Consider the following 15779-nt stretch of genomic DNA (forward strand, 5'->3'; position numbering starts at 1 on the left):
ACAAGAATCTCTCCACCAGAATGGTTAGGACCAGGGATAAATTCTTGCAATACTGAAATTTTGTGGTCAGCACCATCCCTGCTGGGAAGGGTGGACATACACAGCCTGTCTGGGAGAAGAAAAGTCGGATGGGAATATGTCCTGGGGTAGCCCTAACATGCCACGTGGAATGGAAGTCCTGGGGTCCGCAAATGGTGGTCCTCCTTATGTCCCTGATCATCTGCAGGGCTCCTGTGCTCGATAAACACAGGTGCGTCCAACTTAGGAGATAGTGACATCCCAAATTACAACACAGATTAAGGACAGATTCTAAACCTTATAAGTGATGTCTTCACTCTCTGGAACAACTAAGTGGGGAATTTTAGGTTTAGGGACAGTGTTTATTGGGGATGCTATTGCCCGTAGCTCTTATGCAGTCCTTAGCATGAAGCAGGGTTTCTCAACCTCGCTACTATGAATATTTCAGACTAGATAATCCTTTGTTGTGAGGTGGCTGTCCTGTGCAGGATGGCTGTCCTTGTAGGATGTTTAGCAGCATCCCTCTCCTCTACCCACTAGATTCCAATAGCATCTCCCCTCCAATTCTGACAAACAAAAATGTCTCTGGATATTGCAAAATCCTCTGGGCAGAGGGGGTAGGGGGTAGGGGGCCAGCGGAAGAGGGGAGGGTTGCTTCCACTTGAGAACCACTGTTATAGAGTCAAGGACATATAAACATGACTCCATTTTCAAAGCCATGATTTACACAACTTTGCAGGGCCATGTCCTTTTGTAAATCTATATCAACCCAAATTACTCCAAGAGCTGGCAAATTCTCCAGGCCAGAAGAATTTTCTCTTGTTTTCTTAAAAAAAAAAAGAAAGAAAGAAAGAAAGTTTTTAAATAGGTAAGTTTTCAAGCTAAAAAAAAAAAAGTACTCTTATGAGTTGAATTGTGTTCCCCCAAAATACATACTAAAATCCTAAACCCTAGTACTTGTGAATGTGGACTTATTTGGAAATAGGGTCTTTGCAGATGTAGTCATGTTAAGATGAAGCCACTAGGGTGGGCCCTAATTCAATAGGACTGATGTCCTTATAAGAAGAGGAAAATGCCATGTAAAGGCAGAGACACACACAGGTGATGACAGAGGGAGACACTGGAGTGATGCAAGCCGGGGGACATCAAGGATGTGGGCCACCACCAGAAGCCAGGAGGAGGCAAGGGCGGATTCCACCCAGAGTCTCAGAGTGAGCATGGCCCTTCGGGACGCCTTAAACTCCTGGCCTCCAGAACCCTGCGAGAAAGACTTTCTGTTGTTTTAAGCTTAGTCTGTAGTACTGTGTTATGGCAGCCCTAGGAAAAGAATACAAGTACCAAAGGGACTCTGGAGAAAAGTTTGGGGTCTTCCACTCCTGTGTCGGCTCTAGGCAACCCTTTTTGGGGATCCAGGAAGGGTTTCGAGGGCACAGAAGGGAAAGAGGGCAATGGTCAGACCCCAAGGTCCAGGAGTGGACGCTACAGGAGGCAGTGGGGAAGGTCCCAGAAGGGTGGGTGAGAAGGAGAGAAGTCTAAAGGACAGCAGAGTCACTGTCAGGTCCGGGGCGGGCACCTTCCTGTCCAGATGAGTTCCTCCCCGATTTCGTGCACCGCCGGCATCTCTCCGTCGTCACCACTGCTGGCTCCGCTGGCCCCGCCGCCACCCGCCCCACCTCCTCCGCCGCCTCCAGCAGCTCCGCCGCCTCCTCCCACAGAGCCGTTCATCTGGCCTAGCTCGGCCAGGGAGAACACGGATTTCCTGGAAGGAAAGAGAAGGGAGACCGGGGAGAGTGGAGCCCCCCATCCTGGGAAGGGCCCAGCCCCTCCAGGTCAGTCCCCAGAGTTCCTCTCACCTCCCCAACAAAAAGGATAGAGCATCTTAAAAGACAGAAAACATGCAGAAACTGATCTAACAACGCCCACAAGCAGGTTACTCAGATTTTACAAACGTTCACATTTAGTCATACTTGCTCCCAATTTTTTAAAAAGAGAAAGAAAATGATGCCAACAGAGTTGAAGCCCCCCTTGTCCCCCAGGCGCCCTCTCCACCCCTCTGCTCACATACACACCTCTTGTCAGCAGAGGGCACTTTCTTGGGGGGCTCAATTCGGATATTTGGGTCCCACTCTCCAGGAGGAAGGACAATGACCTCATCCAGAAACTCATCAATTCCTGCAATCAGATCTTCCCGACTGCGGGCTTTATAGGCAACATCACTGAAGAGCTGGCAGAAAAGAGGAAGGAGAAGAGAAAGATCAGCTCTCTTTCTGACGTACCCTTTTTTATCCACCTCCCAGGAGCACATCACATCTAGTTTCAGAGAAATAACTTAGAACCACTGCTCCCATTGCCAACTTGCTTCTCAGGTTTTAGAATGAAAACGTAACACAGCAGGAAACAGCAGGTGCTGAGGGAAGGCAGCTACTTGGGATCTGAAGGCCAGGTCTCCGATTCTGCTGTAGGACTTTGACTGAATTACTTAACCTGTCTGGTGTCAGTTGTCCACAGAGTAAACACATAGAAAAACTTTGCAGAGCCCAGTCTGAGAAGCTCAGATATTTTAAGTACATTTATGATTTCCTAGCCTTTCACTTGTGGCAGGTCAGGCTGGATCATTCATCCTGTCTCCAGAGCATGCTTTCTGACTTACAGATCTGACGGGGATATGCCCGTGTTTAAAGTCCTCTAGGTTCCCCACCACTGTGGGGACAAAGTGTGAACTCTCAGCTCTGCTTACAGGCTCTGTGTAGTCTCTGGCTCACCTCACTAGTGTCACCTCTTACCCTTGAAGCTCTTACACCGAGCCTACATCAAACCACTTCTCCAAGTCTTGATCCTTGTTCCCTTTGTCTGGAATGCCTGCCTTCGAGGTTCATGCTGGGTTTATATTCCTTACAATCATCCTTAGCTTTAAAGCTCTCTCGTCTGTGAAGCCCTCCTTGACTCCCTGAGCAGCTAGTGCATGGTTAATTTTATAATTACAGACTTGTCCTTCCCACTTGATAGGTGTTCCTAAGGAACAGTGACTATTCCCTGATTCTTATAATCTTAGGGCCTGGCACACAGTAGGTGCTCAAATGTGCCTGTTGGATAACTGAAAGAATGAAGGTGCAGGGCTTGAGGCAGGAGCCATAGACATGCAGCAGTACATGCTTCTTGTTTCCACTTACATCATCTACCATCAGGGTTGCAATGGCACGACCAATTTCATTGTAGGATTTTGCTCTCCCAGGAGGTCCCAGCAGAATGAACAGAAATCTGCAAAGAAGATGAAGGAGGAGGAGGAGGAAAATGAGAAGGAAAAATAGAAGCAAGTGAAGAGAAGAATTCTTTGGCCCTACACAGTATCCACTCTTAACTTTTTACCCTCCCTTCTTTGAATCCTGTATTTGCTTTAGAGCAACATTTCCTCTTCCTCTCCCGCTAAGCTCCCTTTAAGCTTCTGCACCTTTGTCTTGCTGACCAAACCCACCCAACAGCTTCTCTCCCGGCTGTTGGTTCCTTCTCTTTTATTATTATTATTATTATTATTATTTTTTTTTTTTTTTTTTTGTCTTATTCGTGACCGGCACTCAGCCAGGGAGTGCACTGGTCATTCCTATATAGGATCCGAACCCGCGGCGGGAGCGTCGCCGCGCTCTCAGCGCAGCACCCTACCGAGTGCGCCACGGGCTCGGCCCACTCTTTTATTATTTTTAATAAACTCTCTAAACTCTTCCCTAGTTAGATTCCCCTCTCCAGCAAATCTCTGCATGTAGGGGTGTCTCTAACAGCACTGCTTGCCAACTGCATGAACAGACAGCTCCCTGAAGGTGGCATGGTGGCAGGTTTCAATGGCTCTCACCTGGTGGGGACAGGCACCTCGGTCACTCCTCCCAGCATGGCAGACTGGATGAGACGTACGAAGGCGATGAATGGCTGGTCCAGGAAGTCCACTTCGCCCACGAGTACATTGGAGGCTTCCGAGTCCTTGGGGATCTTCTTCATGAATTTGTTTTTCCGCTGGTCAGGGAGTGGGAAACGAGATACCCATGGATACTGCCGCACGCTCTCACTCCCTCACCTGCTTCAGACTGCTTTGGAGGCCTAACTTTGAAAAATTTTCCCCACATTTCTCAAGAGACTCAAAGAAATAACCACACACTCTCCCCAGTTCTGCAGATGAGGAGACTCAACCTTAGTTAACCTCACGGACCAATTAAGCATTTGCAGATGAGAAGGAACCAGCATTGACTTGAACCCTAAGACATTCCTTGATGGGTGGAAACTGCTCAACTGAAGTGTGGACTGAGGGGTCGGAGAAGAGCCCCAGGAGCTTGCTGGAGGTCAGGCCTCACCTGCAGCCTCTTTCGGGCTGATCAGATGGAGTCTAAGCGCTTATATTCTGGCTGCCCAGACTTCCCTCTCTGCCTTGACCTTTGCTGGCTGTGGGAAGCAGGAGGCCTGTTCTGATGGTCAAGGTGGGTGGGCTTTGTTTTCTCTTTGCCACCAGCTTCCTGGATTCCAGGAACCCCTGGACCAGTCTCCAAGTCTGTGGGAGACTTCCGTGCCCCCAAGGCTCCCTTAGGAAACCTCCCAGGAAACTTGCAACTTCTGAGATTTTCCAGCTGACACTGTCAAGGTGGTCCCCCTCCAGTCTCTCTGACTAGAGTCTGCTCAGGGCAGGAAGGTCAAACAGGCAGAGTGAGTAGGGTCTGATATGAGAGGTATTGGAGACAAGCCCTGTGCCCAAACTTGTTCTCACTGTCTGCGTTTATGACTTCTTTCCTCCTGAGTCCTCTTTCATGATGAAAATTCCCCAGGGATGGTCACTTATAAGCTCTTCTTAGTCCTTAACATCTTAGAATGAATTAGAATTTTTCAGTGTGCTTTCCCTCTGGGCAGTAAGAGGATGAACAAGAGACAGAGACAATTTCATAGGTGGAAGGAGATGGGGTGTTTGGGAAGGGCAGGGCTGGCTACAGTCCACAGTGGCTGACCCAGGGGGAAAGGGCCTTGAAGGCAGAGGCCAGTTCTGAAGAGAGCTCCTCAGGGCATCACAATTTTCCTACCAAATCCCCTTTGGCCAGAGTTTCTCCTGCGGGCACAGAAATGTTTGTTTCTTGTAGGCTCAGTAAAGATGTAGGTTCTTTGTGTCACTTCCTGTCCCTGTGGAGGGGTCAGTTGTAGGCATGGGCATGGCCAATAAGTCCTGCCCCTTTGTGTCCACAGCTGTTTTCCTATTTGCCTCCTGGGGAGCATGATACACACTGAGCTGGGTGGTCTACCAGTGCAAGGAGAGGCACATGAGTGAGAGTTGCACCCTGATAATCTTTTAAATCCGGCTGGGAAAAAAACACCTCTCCATAACCATCCAGCAACCAGCAACAGCCCAGGGATCCTAATATAGTGAGAATGAGCAGGAAGGAGTAGAAGGGAAGGCCAGAGTCCCCGAGACTCAAAAAGTCCCTTTGTCCCAGGCACAGTCAGCTGATTAATAAGCAGCGTTCTTCAGTGTGGAGGGCTGGGTGTGCCAGCACAGCCACTGTTCTCATGCCAGCTCTGTGTCCCCAAGCATCAGGTGGGGAGCGGGTCCAGGGGAGAGGAAGAGAGGTGGTGTAGGCAGGAGCACCCTGGAGAATGAGGCTTTGAAAGCAACAACACTTTGGGGTGGCCCAACCAACCCACTTGTAATCCAGGAGAGGACAGGAATTGAAACAGGGCCTTGGTCCTCCCTTGCATGTTGTGACATGTTTGGTCAGGAGGCCGGGTTGGTAGTATTTCAGATATGGGGGCATGCTGGTCTTCTGGGCACCCTGGCTTGGCAACAGTGTGGACATGGGCTTGTACAACCAGAGCCCTGCTGACCCCACTTCCTGAACCCATGGAGACCCTAGTCTAGTCTGCACTGCAGAGTCCCTGTAGTGTGATGATGTCTGAATACAGTCTGTTCACTGGGAACCCACCAGCTGAGGGTGGGCATGCAGTGTAGCTTTGTGCAAACCAATGACGAAGAAAGTCTGCAGAGCAAACGCCTCTGGGTTTGTACCTAAAAAGTGCCCACAGCATACAAACCATTGATGCTGCAAATACTGAGAAGCAGCAGTGGGTATTGGTCAGTAGAGCTAGATGCTGACACTGGGTGCTGGGTTCCAATCCCTAAACCAAGGAAGCACTGCGGGTGCAGTGACAGCTAGTGTTATTATTACACACTTACACACTTATGAAAATAGGTATGAAAGACTTTTACCAGACAATGCTTTCTTATCATGGCTCCACTGTCTGTGTGCAAAACTATAATAAAGTGGGGTGCCTCTCCAAATAATATTCCAGAACACTTACTGGTTCCTAAATGACTCCCAAATTAAGGGCTCTAGAGTCAGACTGCCTGGGTCAAACCACAGTTCTGCCACCTTTCAGCATACGGCCTTCAGCATGTTACTTAACTGCCTTTAGCCTCAGTATTCTCTCTCAGTAAAATGGGGATGAAACACAGAAAATGCTTGGGGTGGTGTTGCACATGCAGTGTGTGGACCTTAAATGTTGACTGATGTTGTTATTTTATTATTTTGGCCACAGAGGGCCCTCAGAATACTGACATGAGGGTCTGCTTTTGTTTTGCCTTCTACCAAACCTGGGGGTCCTTGAAAGCCTGGAGGTAATCCAAACTCTTGAGGACTCCACGAAGTTTCAGGTTCCCTTTGTCACCTTTCTCCCTACTTTTGGGGGCAGAGGCAAGGGGACCATGGAAGCTCCTGCCCTTGAGGTGTGCGGGGGTTGGAATTGAGGGGGCCTCCTCTGGGCTTCTCCAGGGGGTGGAGTCACAGTGTTCCTGGGCTGTGGGCCTTAAAACTTGGACTCAACCTGTTTGTAGGATTCTGAGCTCATCAAGGTGTTTCAGCCAAGCTGGTGGGAGACGACAGATGACGTTCTCCTGCCTTAGCTAAGAAAGAAGACACACTATTGGGCAGTCCAATTAATTAACTATCACAGTTTTCCCCATAAGGAGGCCCCACCTCCTTCTCTCTGCCAGCCCCAATCCCTATTCCATCTTTAAAGGTGTTTGTGGGTCACAGGGGAGGTAAAGCTACATGTGCTAGTCTTCTCTCTCTAGCAAATCCCAGGCTCAGGGACAGCTGGCACCTCATGTGATTCTGTTCTCTGTCCCCCACTCCCTAAAGGGCCTGTCACAGAGTCAGGACGTGGGGCTCAGTCAGTACCTGACTGATGGACTGGGCAGGGTCACTAAGACAGCCCAGAGCCCCGCTGTGGTCCTTGCTGGGTGAAGACTCTTGCTTCTCTATGGAAGTGGAGTTCTGCCTGTAGAGACCCCTAAGACCAAATCTTCCTCCTGCCCTAGCCCTTCACTGCAGCCAAGTGCAGTGGCTTTTCTACCTGGTCTGTGTTTGGGGTGTGAGAAATGTCATTCATGCTTCTGCTCTGGGCGTGACCTAGGAGAGAAGGAAAAGAAGGTCCGTCAGGGGAAGCCAGGCTCTTGTAGGTCCTTTTTCCTCGGCCCCTACTCATGCCTCTCCCATGTTCACAACCAAAGAAAGACCCCCTCCCCTTAATTCTGTAACCCCCTTAAGCTAGCATCCGCTCGTTTTCCTTCCCTTCAATGACAGCTTTCTTGAAAGTTTCTAGGCTTCAGGTTCCACTTCTCCCTTCTCACTTCTCAATCTACTACACTCTGATCTGTACCCCTTGGCCCCACACCTTTGATGTCACCAAGACGTCTACTTCAATGCTGGCTCTGTGCCAGACCCATGGGAGGAGGGACAGAGATGCATTATCAGAGGAGGTGCCAGGTGTCACTAAGCCTGGCGTTTGTTGGAGAGAGAGACCAGCTTTTCCTCGGTCCTCCCTGACCCAGGAGACTCTTTAAAGATGGGCTGGAGGCTTAGGCTGGCAGAGGTAAGGGAAGTGGGCTCCCCATGGGGAGAACAGTGATGGTGAACTATTTGAACCACCACAGGGTTCTTCCTCTGTTCAGGCAGGAGAGAGTCAGCTCGCATTCCACACTAGCAGCCCAATCCAGTGGACACTCAGACCTGTAATTTCTCGGCTTTTGGCCCACACCTGCTCCTTGCTTCCAGAACACCACTCTATTCTTGTTTCCCTCCCAGGATCCTCTCCTCTGTGGCTCACCTCAGGGCCTTGTCTTTGCCCTCGTCCCCTCCAGATGCCTCACCCTCTCCCTCCTTGGTCAATCATGTCCACTCCTGTAGCCTACACTACACATTTGGCTGAGGGCACCCAGGATGGATCTCCAGTCCGATCTCCTTCCTGAGCTCCAGATGCCTTGGAGCAGCCCCATCTGGCACATCAAACTCAACTCGTTATCTTCCATCAAATCCTTCCCTCCACATACTCTATTGCACTCAGCACCCTCCCTCCCATCCCCGGCCATTCAGAGAGAATCTGGGAGCCAGGCCTGGCTGCTCCCTCTCCCTCACCTCCTACCTCCCACCACTCATTAAATCTCACTTCCGTCCTTTCCCCTCTGTTCCAAATGCAAGCCCTGTCTCCTGCTTCCAATCTTGCCCCCTTCTGGTTTATTCTATCCCAGATAAAAATCTGATCATGGCTTACTCCTGCTTCAAGCTTCTCAGGGGTCTCCATTATCTTTAGAATAAAGTCTGGCTGCTTCTGTTGGCCTGCAAGGCCCTCTCGGATTTGACTCTCTCTTCCCCTTAACCCCTACACTCCTGGTGAACTGAACCACTGTTCTTTCCCTTGGCAGCTCCTTTCCTTTACCTGCTGATTGTCTCCTTTGTTTAGCACACCCTCTTCCTCCCCCATGCTTCTGGAAAACTCCTATTTATTCTCCAAGACTCAGTCCTGTGTCTCCTACTCTCTGAGCCTTCCTAGCACAGTGTTCTGTGCCCTGAGCCACCTTGGATGGGGCACACACCTCGACTATGACCAGGTTCACACAAATTTAATCACTTATTCATGCCTCTTGTCTGGGTTTCCACCACCGAGTGGTGTTGGTTGTGGAGGCAACCTCATGCTCATGATAACTGAGGAGAAGGTCTTCCCAAAGCCACTTTCTGCCTACTGACCACGGCCGCCTGGCTTCTCTATGTGGAATAACAAGGCCAGGGGAGGCTGAGCAGACCCAGGGTCATTGGGATAGAGAGAAAGACTGGAGCAAACGCCTGCTGTGGGCAGGGGCCATGCTGCCCCAAGTCACTCCTCAAGCCTGCTCAGGAGCACAGCCCTGGGCTGCGCTTGTTCATATCTTGGCATTTTAGTAAAAGTACTTAAAGGAAAACAATCCTTCACCCTGCTTTTTATTTTTCTCTTCACTTTCCTAGTGCTCTCTTTTCTTTTCTCACAGCTCACCTTTCTGTTCACCTCTGATGAGCTGCCTGGAAAAGGCTGTGTGTGACCTTTTACTTCCCAAGTCCTCCCCATCCATTCCCACAAACAGGGGGTTATGACTCTGCATTTCTTCTTTGTGGTGTCACGAGACTGTCACCCAGGAATGGGGACGCTAACTGTTCTGGGAGGAAAGAACGTAACCTGTTTTTAATTCTGTTTCTAGGAAAGCTTTTCACTAAAAATAGGGCTATTGATCAGTTCAGGTTGGTTTTATTTTTTCTTTTGGTGGCTGGCCAGTATGGGGATCTGAACCTGTGACCTTAGTGTTGTAAGACTACACTCTAACCAACTGAGCTAACCTGCCAGACCTATTGGTTAGTTTGTGAAAACAAACATATAGACATTAATAAAAAACAGATTAAGATAAAAATGCCTAGAACATAAGATTGGGTATTGCTTATGCCAGGACTTGATTTCTCAGAGGAATTATTTGGAATACTATGTTAGTAAATTAGGCCCTGACAGCAGCCTGGGCTTAGGGTGAAGGGTAGATTTCTCCTGATGCATGTCCTGAGAATTCTAGACAGATCCTGGGCATTATCTTCTCCACTTATGGAAATATGGACATTCCACAGCTGCCACTGTCTGAACAGAGCTGTCACTGAGTGACAGTGAACACACTCACACAGACGTCCATAATTTGCACTTTGCCGCATCCTCAGGTCCTCAGTGGAGCGGTGTAGACTTGGAGCCCTCGCAGCAGGGCTCCGGGCAGGGCTGCGATCTGGAAGGAGGAACAGAAGGGACTTGGCTTTGGCAGCCTTGCTGGTGTTGCTCCGCCTCTTGTGTGTAGTCACTTCAACTAAAGCTGGGCTGCAATAGATGTCTCTTCCCCTCCCAGGAAGAATTCTTTTTCTGAAGCAAGTTAATAGTCTGAACAAGATTACAGAGAACATATTTGCACAGTTGAAAGTGAGATACATACGCAATTGATTAAATAGGCACCAAGTGTAGTAGACTGCCTGGGTTCATCCGTGATTCCAACAGTTACTGGCTGTGTGACCTTAGGCAAATTACTTAACCTCTCTGTGCCTCAGATGCCTCACCTGTAAAATGGGGATGATGAGAACAGCACCTACACTGCAGGGTTGTTGTGAGGATGAAGTGAGTTAACACAGGAAGAGCACTCAGAACGGTGACCGGAACATAGTAAGCGCTGAGTATGTATCTGCCATTATTATGATATGCTAAACACCTCCCATTCTTAAACAATTCATTTAAAGAGCTTCCTCAAGTTTCTTTATTTAGCAGATCGCTAGAACCCCAGAACTTTATCAACTTTGCTCTGGTTGCTGCATTTACCTGACAGGTTCAGCTGGGTTAGTGTCTCTGGGTATCTCGACAGATTCTGAGAGTGAAGGGTTGGAGGTTGAGATGTGAGTGTGGAACAATCCACTCTCCCTTAATGGTCCAGGCTCTGCTAACCAGAATGACACCAGCTGCCAGGTATACAAGCCCTGGCACCCTTGAGAGGAACCCAGCCCCTTCTACCTCCTCAATGTGACTCATCCTGGGGGTTTAAAGGGAAGCTTTCAGGCCTTTCCATAAACAAGCCATCTCTACTGGCATTTCCTGATGTTGTATGCACACGAAAATCTCCTGGGGAGCTTTCTAACCTCCCTCTCTGTTCCAGGCCACATCCTAGACCTGCTATTTCCAACTTTTTGGGGTGGGACCCAGGTATTAGGGTAAATTTCAAGCCCCCAGGTGATCATGATATGCAGCCCAGGCTAACCAACTCTCTCCCTAGAAGTTGTTTTGCTCTGGTGGTGGGGACAACACCAGGGTGTAGCTGTAGCCTGCCAGAGAAGGAGGCTGAGGGATCCTCAGAACCTCAGTATTTCTCCAGGATCATGAAGTCCAGACACTCCTGGCCACCAAGATGGGCTCACCTGGGAATGGGGCCTGACACTGACCCTACATGCCCACAGCCCACCAGCATGCAGCCCAACTCACTCGTGGTGGAGGAGACCGACTTTCCAATGTCGACTAGGGAGCGGTGGATGGGCTTCTTGGTTTGGTGACGGTGCTTCCTTAGTAGGACATAGCTGACCCTCTCCCGGAGCTCTGGCCGCAGGAGTCCATCCTCAATCTGCTTCTCAATGACATCATCTGAATGGGAAACAAACATGCCTTGTCCACGTGGGATGGAACGAACTCAGGGTGTGGGGGTCTCCAGTTTCACCTATTAGTAGTGGGATTAAACATGTCAGCTAAAGGTGGCAGGGGATGTGGAAATAGTCTTGGCTTTGATGCTAACTGTAGGCACATCATGAACCCATGGTCTCTTCATGTACAGGGGCATGTGCATATCTCTCTATATGCATGTGGTTGCATGTGTGTGTGTAGAATTCTCTGCTGTTCCTATGTCTTAATATTATTATGAAAAGTAAATAAAATAGTACATATGAAAGTGCCCCAGGAAGCAGAAAAGTACTGTGTTAAACAGTTTTAACTCTAAAATAAATTCTTTTTAGAAAAGCATTTTGGGCAAAATACATCTGGCAAAATCAAATATGCTAGAATAAAACTCACAAAAATTTTTAGGGATGATAAGACAAGCCACCCCCTTCCTCCACCACTCCACTGAGAGTTAATTTCCTCAAAATGAATGATGATCCATTTTACCCTGAAAAGAAACAGATTGCCATAGCAACAGGTGTCTCTGACCATGCTAACAGGCCCCTCTCCTTTTCAGCTCATTGCTGGACAGCATTTCAGAGGATGGTCTTTTCCTCTCTGTGAGAGCTCTACACGGAACTGAAACTTGGAGCAGCTGGGACGCTGCCTGGGGAGAGACAGAGCCAAAGCTGGTCTCTCAGAATCAGGCAGGCATCAGAGATGGGCCAGTCACTCAGACTCTTGGGTGGGCACGAGGCAAGGGGGCCTGCCCTGGTTTGTAGGACCCACAGGAGAAGTGCCCATGGTGGCCTCTGTCTCACCTATGATCTGTGGTAAGGAGACACTGTCCAAATCCAACAGCACTGTCCCCGTCTGCAGGCAGGTACGGAGCTCAAAGAGGCTGTGTAGGGACAGCGTGGACACGTGGGGCTTGCTCCAGCGTTCGCCTCCTTCTTCTACCTTTTCTTCAAACTTTATCCACCTGGAAGGGGTAAGGATGGGGCTCAGCATGGCCAGCGCCCTCCGGAGGAGGCCCTACCTGTGTCTCCGCAGAAGAAGGGCGTGGGTCTATGAAGTCAAGCTGTGTATGTTGTTGGGGCACTGGTCCTAGACTCATGAGCACAGGATCTCCTGGGGACCCTCTCACTCTGTCCCATACTTCTCCTGATGCTGTCATGCTAAGGACAAAGTGGCATCCAAACAATGACTATAGGTGGGCATGACGGATCTTTTTGGAGTGACAGAAATGTTCTAAAATTGGATTATGGTGACAGTTGCACAACTCTGTACATTTACTAAAAATTATTTAAATGTATACTTAAAAATGAAAGAATTTTAGGTTATTCTATAACAATAAGGCTGCTTTTTAAAAAGTCTCGACTGAAACCTGGTTACCCCAGGTTGATCACTGTGTGTTCAGTGTTCAGTGTGGTTTACTGGGAGCAGGGAAAACGTTCCCTGACAAAAAGTATTTCCCACCAAGTTCTGCTGCAGGGTCTGAAGTTTCCATGCTTCTCATTCTGGATTTTTGGCTCTGAAAGTTCAAGTTAAAATCCAAATGTCAGGGCTGGCCCATGGCTCACTTGGGAGAGTGTGGTGCTGATAGCACCAAGGCCATGGGTTTGGATCCCTGTATAGGGATGGCCGGTTAGATCACTTGGGAGAGCGTGGTGCTGACAACACCAAGTCAAGGGTTAGGATCCCCTTACCCGTCATCTTTAAAAAAAAAAAAATCCAAATGTCATCTGGGGAAAGAAATTAAACCAAGGATGTGTAGGAATTTGTCCTTCCTGGAAGCCTTGGAATCATAGACTGGGGTGGAGTTGGTCAAGTAGGAAGGCCTTGGACAGGTGGGCAGAGGCAGCACCTGGCCTGTCCCTCCCCCTCAGCAGGTAGCACAGGACAGCCTGAAGCACCATCAGAGGAGGAGGTGTCCTGGCTGGAGCCCCTAGCTCACCTTTGTAAGATGTCAACCTCAAATTAGTGGGTAGCTTCTATCTATTCTTTTTTTTTCAAAGATGACTGGTAAGGGGATCTTAACCCTTGGCTTGGTGTTGTCAGCACCATGCTCTCCCTAGCGAGCAAACTGGCCATCCCTATATAGGGATCCGAACCCTTGGCCTTGATGTTATAAGCACCGCACTCTCCCAAGTGATCCACGGCCGGCCCCTGCTTCTATCTATTCTAATCAAAATCCTGGGCCGGCCCCGGGGGTGCACTCAGGAGAGTGCGGCGAGCACCGCAGTAGGTCCGGATCCCATGTAGGGATGGCCAGTGCGCTCACTGGCTGAGCACGGTGCGCGTGACACCAAGCCAAGGGTTGCGATCCCCTTACCGGTCACAAAAACCAAGCCAAGGGTTGCGATCCCCTTACCGGTCACAAAAAGACCAAAAAAAAAAAGAAAAAAGAAAAAATCCCAAGGGAGTATTTTTGGCCCATGACCAATTCTAAAGTTCCTCCAAAAAAGTAAATGTCTGGAAATGGTTAGGGAAAGTTTAATAAAGAAGAATGGGGATGGGACACGCCTTAGCAGATATAAAAAGTTGCTGAAAAACTCGCATAATTAAAACAGTGTGATTCCAGCCCAGACATAGACAAAGGAATCAATGGGACTACAATCCAGTAACAGACCTGGCACATGGGAATTCGGGATTTGACAGAGTTATTTAAAAGATGACCAATTTAAAAATAAAAAAGGTAAGTCCCTACATTTTGCCAAACACAATACTAAATTCTTCATGAATTAAAGTCTAAACATAAATCTATAAACAAAAATATAAATGTATTAGAAGAGAATGTAGGAGAGTATTCTGATATTCTTGGAGAATATTGTGGAGAAAGACTTCCTAAACAAGATGTAAAACCATAAAGGTGTGGGACTGCAAAATGATGCAGCCTTTATGGAAAATGGTTTGGAGGTTCCTCAAACAATTACAGATAGATCTACCATATGATCCAGCTACTCCACTGCTGGGAATGTACCCAGAGGAATGGAAATCATCATGTCGAAGGGATATCTGTTCTCCAGTGTTATATTGCAGCACTATTTACAATAGCCAAGAGTTGGAATCAGCCCAAATGTCCATCATCAGATGAGTGGATATGGAAAATGTGGTACATCTACACAATGGAATACTACTCTATAAAAAAGAATGAAATACTACCATTCACAGCAACATGGATGGACTTAGAAAAAATTATATTAAGTGAAATAAGTCAGGCACAGAAAGAGAAATACCACGTTCTCACTTATTTGTGTGAGCTAAAAATAAATAAACAAATACACAAACATACGAGGGTGGATGGGAAAGAAGACACAACAATCACAATTCCTTGAACTTGTTAAGACAAGCGAACAGATATGATGTTGATGGGTGGGAGAAGGGAGACGGAGGGGGGAGAGAGGATTCGGTAAAGGGACACAAAAATCAACTACATTGTATATTGATAAAAGAAAAGAAAAGAAAAAGAAAAAAGAAAAACAAACAAAACAAACAAACAAAACAAAAAATTACCAAGATGTGATTATGCAAAAATAAAATAAATTAAAATTCTGTGTAATAAAATAAGACACAACCAAGTTCAAAGAAAAATAATGTACTGGGGAAAGTATCTGCAAAACAACGCATTAAAGACCAATATTTATAATATAAAAAATCTCCTTTGAATTAATAAGAGAAATTCAAATTACCCAATAGAAAGTGAATAATTCTGAGAAGAAATGAAGATGGCCAATAAACATGAAAAGATGCTCAACTTTACTGGTAATCAAGGACTTTTAAGTTACTACAAATGAAGTAATGTTCTTCATTTCTCATATTGGCAAACATTAAAAAGATTGACAACTTCCTGTGTGGATGAAAACCTGGAGAGAGGGCACTCCTGCACTGCAGGTGCAGCAGCACAGCCTTCCTGATGTGGACAGCCCCTTTCAGCATTCACCGTGCGTGCCTTCTCACCCAGCGGTTCCGTTTCTAGGAAATTATCATGGGAATTACACATCTGCACCCAATAATATGTATACAAGGATGCTCACTGCAGCTTTGTCTGTTAGGGTGAAGAACCGGGAACTACCAGTTTTTCAGTAGAAGTGTGGTGGTTATGTCAATTTCATATACCCATGCTGTAGAAAACCCCCCAGATGTAAATAAAAAGTATGAGGGTGAACTATATATACTGACAGGAGGGACACTACCATCCCATTTTATAAACAAGAAACACACACACGTGTGTGTACACATGCACAGGTGTCTGAAAATGCCTAGCAAAAGTT

The 15779-nt window shown here is 47.8% G+C and overlaps 1 protein-coding gene across 1 annotated transcript in view; it reads right to left on the reverse strand.

The window, feature by feature from the left end:
- Positions 1-15779, reverse strand: part of SLC4A5 (solute carrier family 4 member 5) — a 102705-nt gene that overhangs the window by 33148 nt on the left and 53778 nt on the right. The window contains exons 5-12 of the mRNA XM_063078607.1: positions 12327-12487; positions 11341-11496; positions 10010-10108; positions 7393-7448; positions 3863-4020; positions 3189-3276; positions 2088-2242; positions 1592-1777 (exon numbers count right to left, since the gene is read on the reverse strand). Of these exons, the coding sequence (XP_062934677.1) occupies positions 1592-1777; positions 2088-2242; positions 3189-3276; positions 3863-4020; positions 7393-7448; positions 10010-10108; positions 11341-11496; positions 12327-12487 (1059 nt within the window). The remainder of the gene's footprint in view (positions 1-1591; positions 1778-2087; positions 2243-3188; positions 3277-3862; positions 4021-7392; positions 7449-10009; positions 10109-11340; positions 11497-12326; positions 12488-15779) is intronic.

The sequence above is a fragment of the Cynocephalus volans genome, chromosome 14 (assembly GCF_027409185.1).
Source record: "Cynocephalus volans isolate mCynVol1 chromosome 14, mCynVol1.pri, whole genome shotgun sequence".
In the NCBI taxonomy this organism is placed as follows: domain Eukaryota; kingdom Metazoa; phylum Chordata; class Mammalia; order Dermoptera; family Cynocephalidae; genus Cynocephalus; species Cynocephalus volans.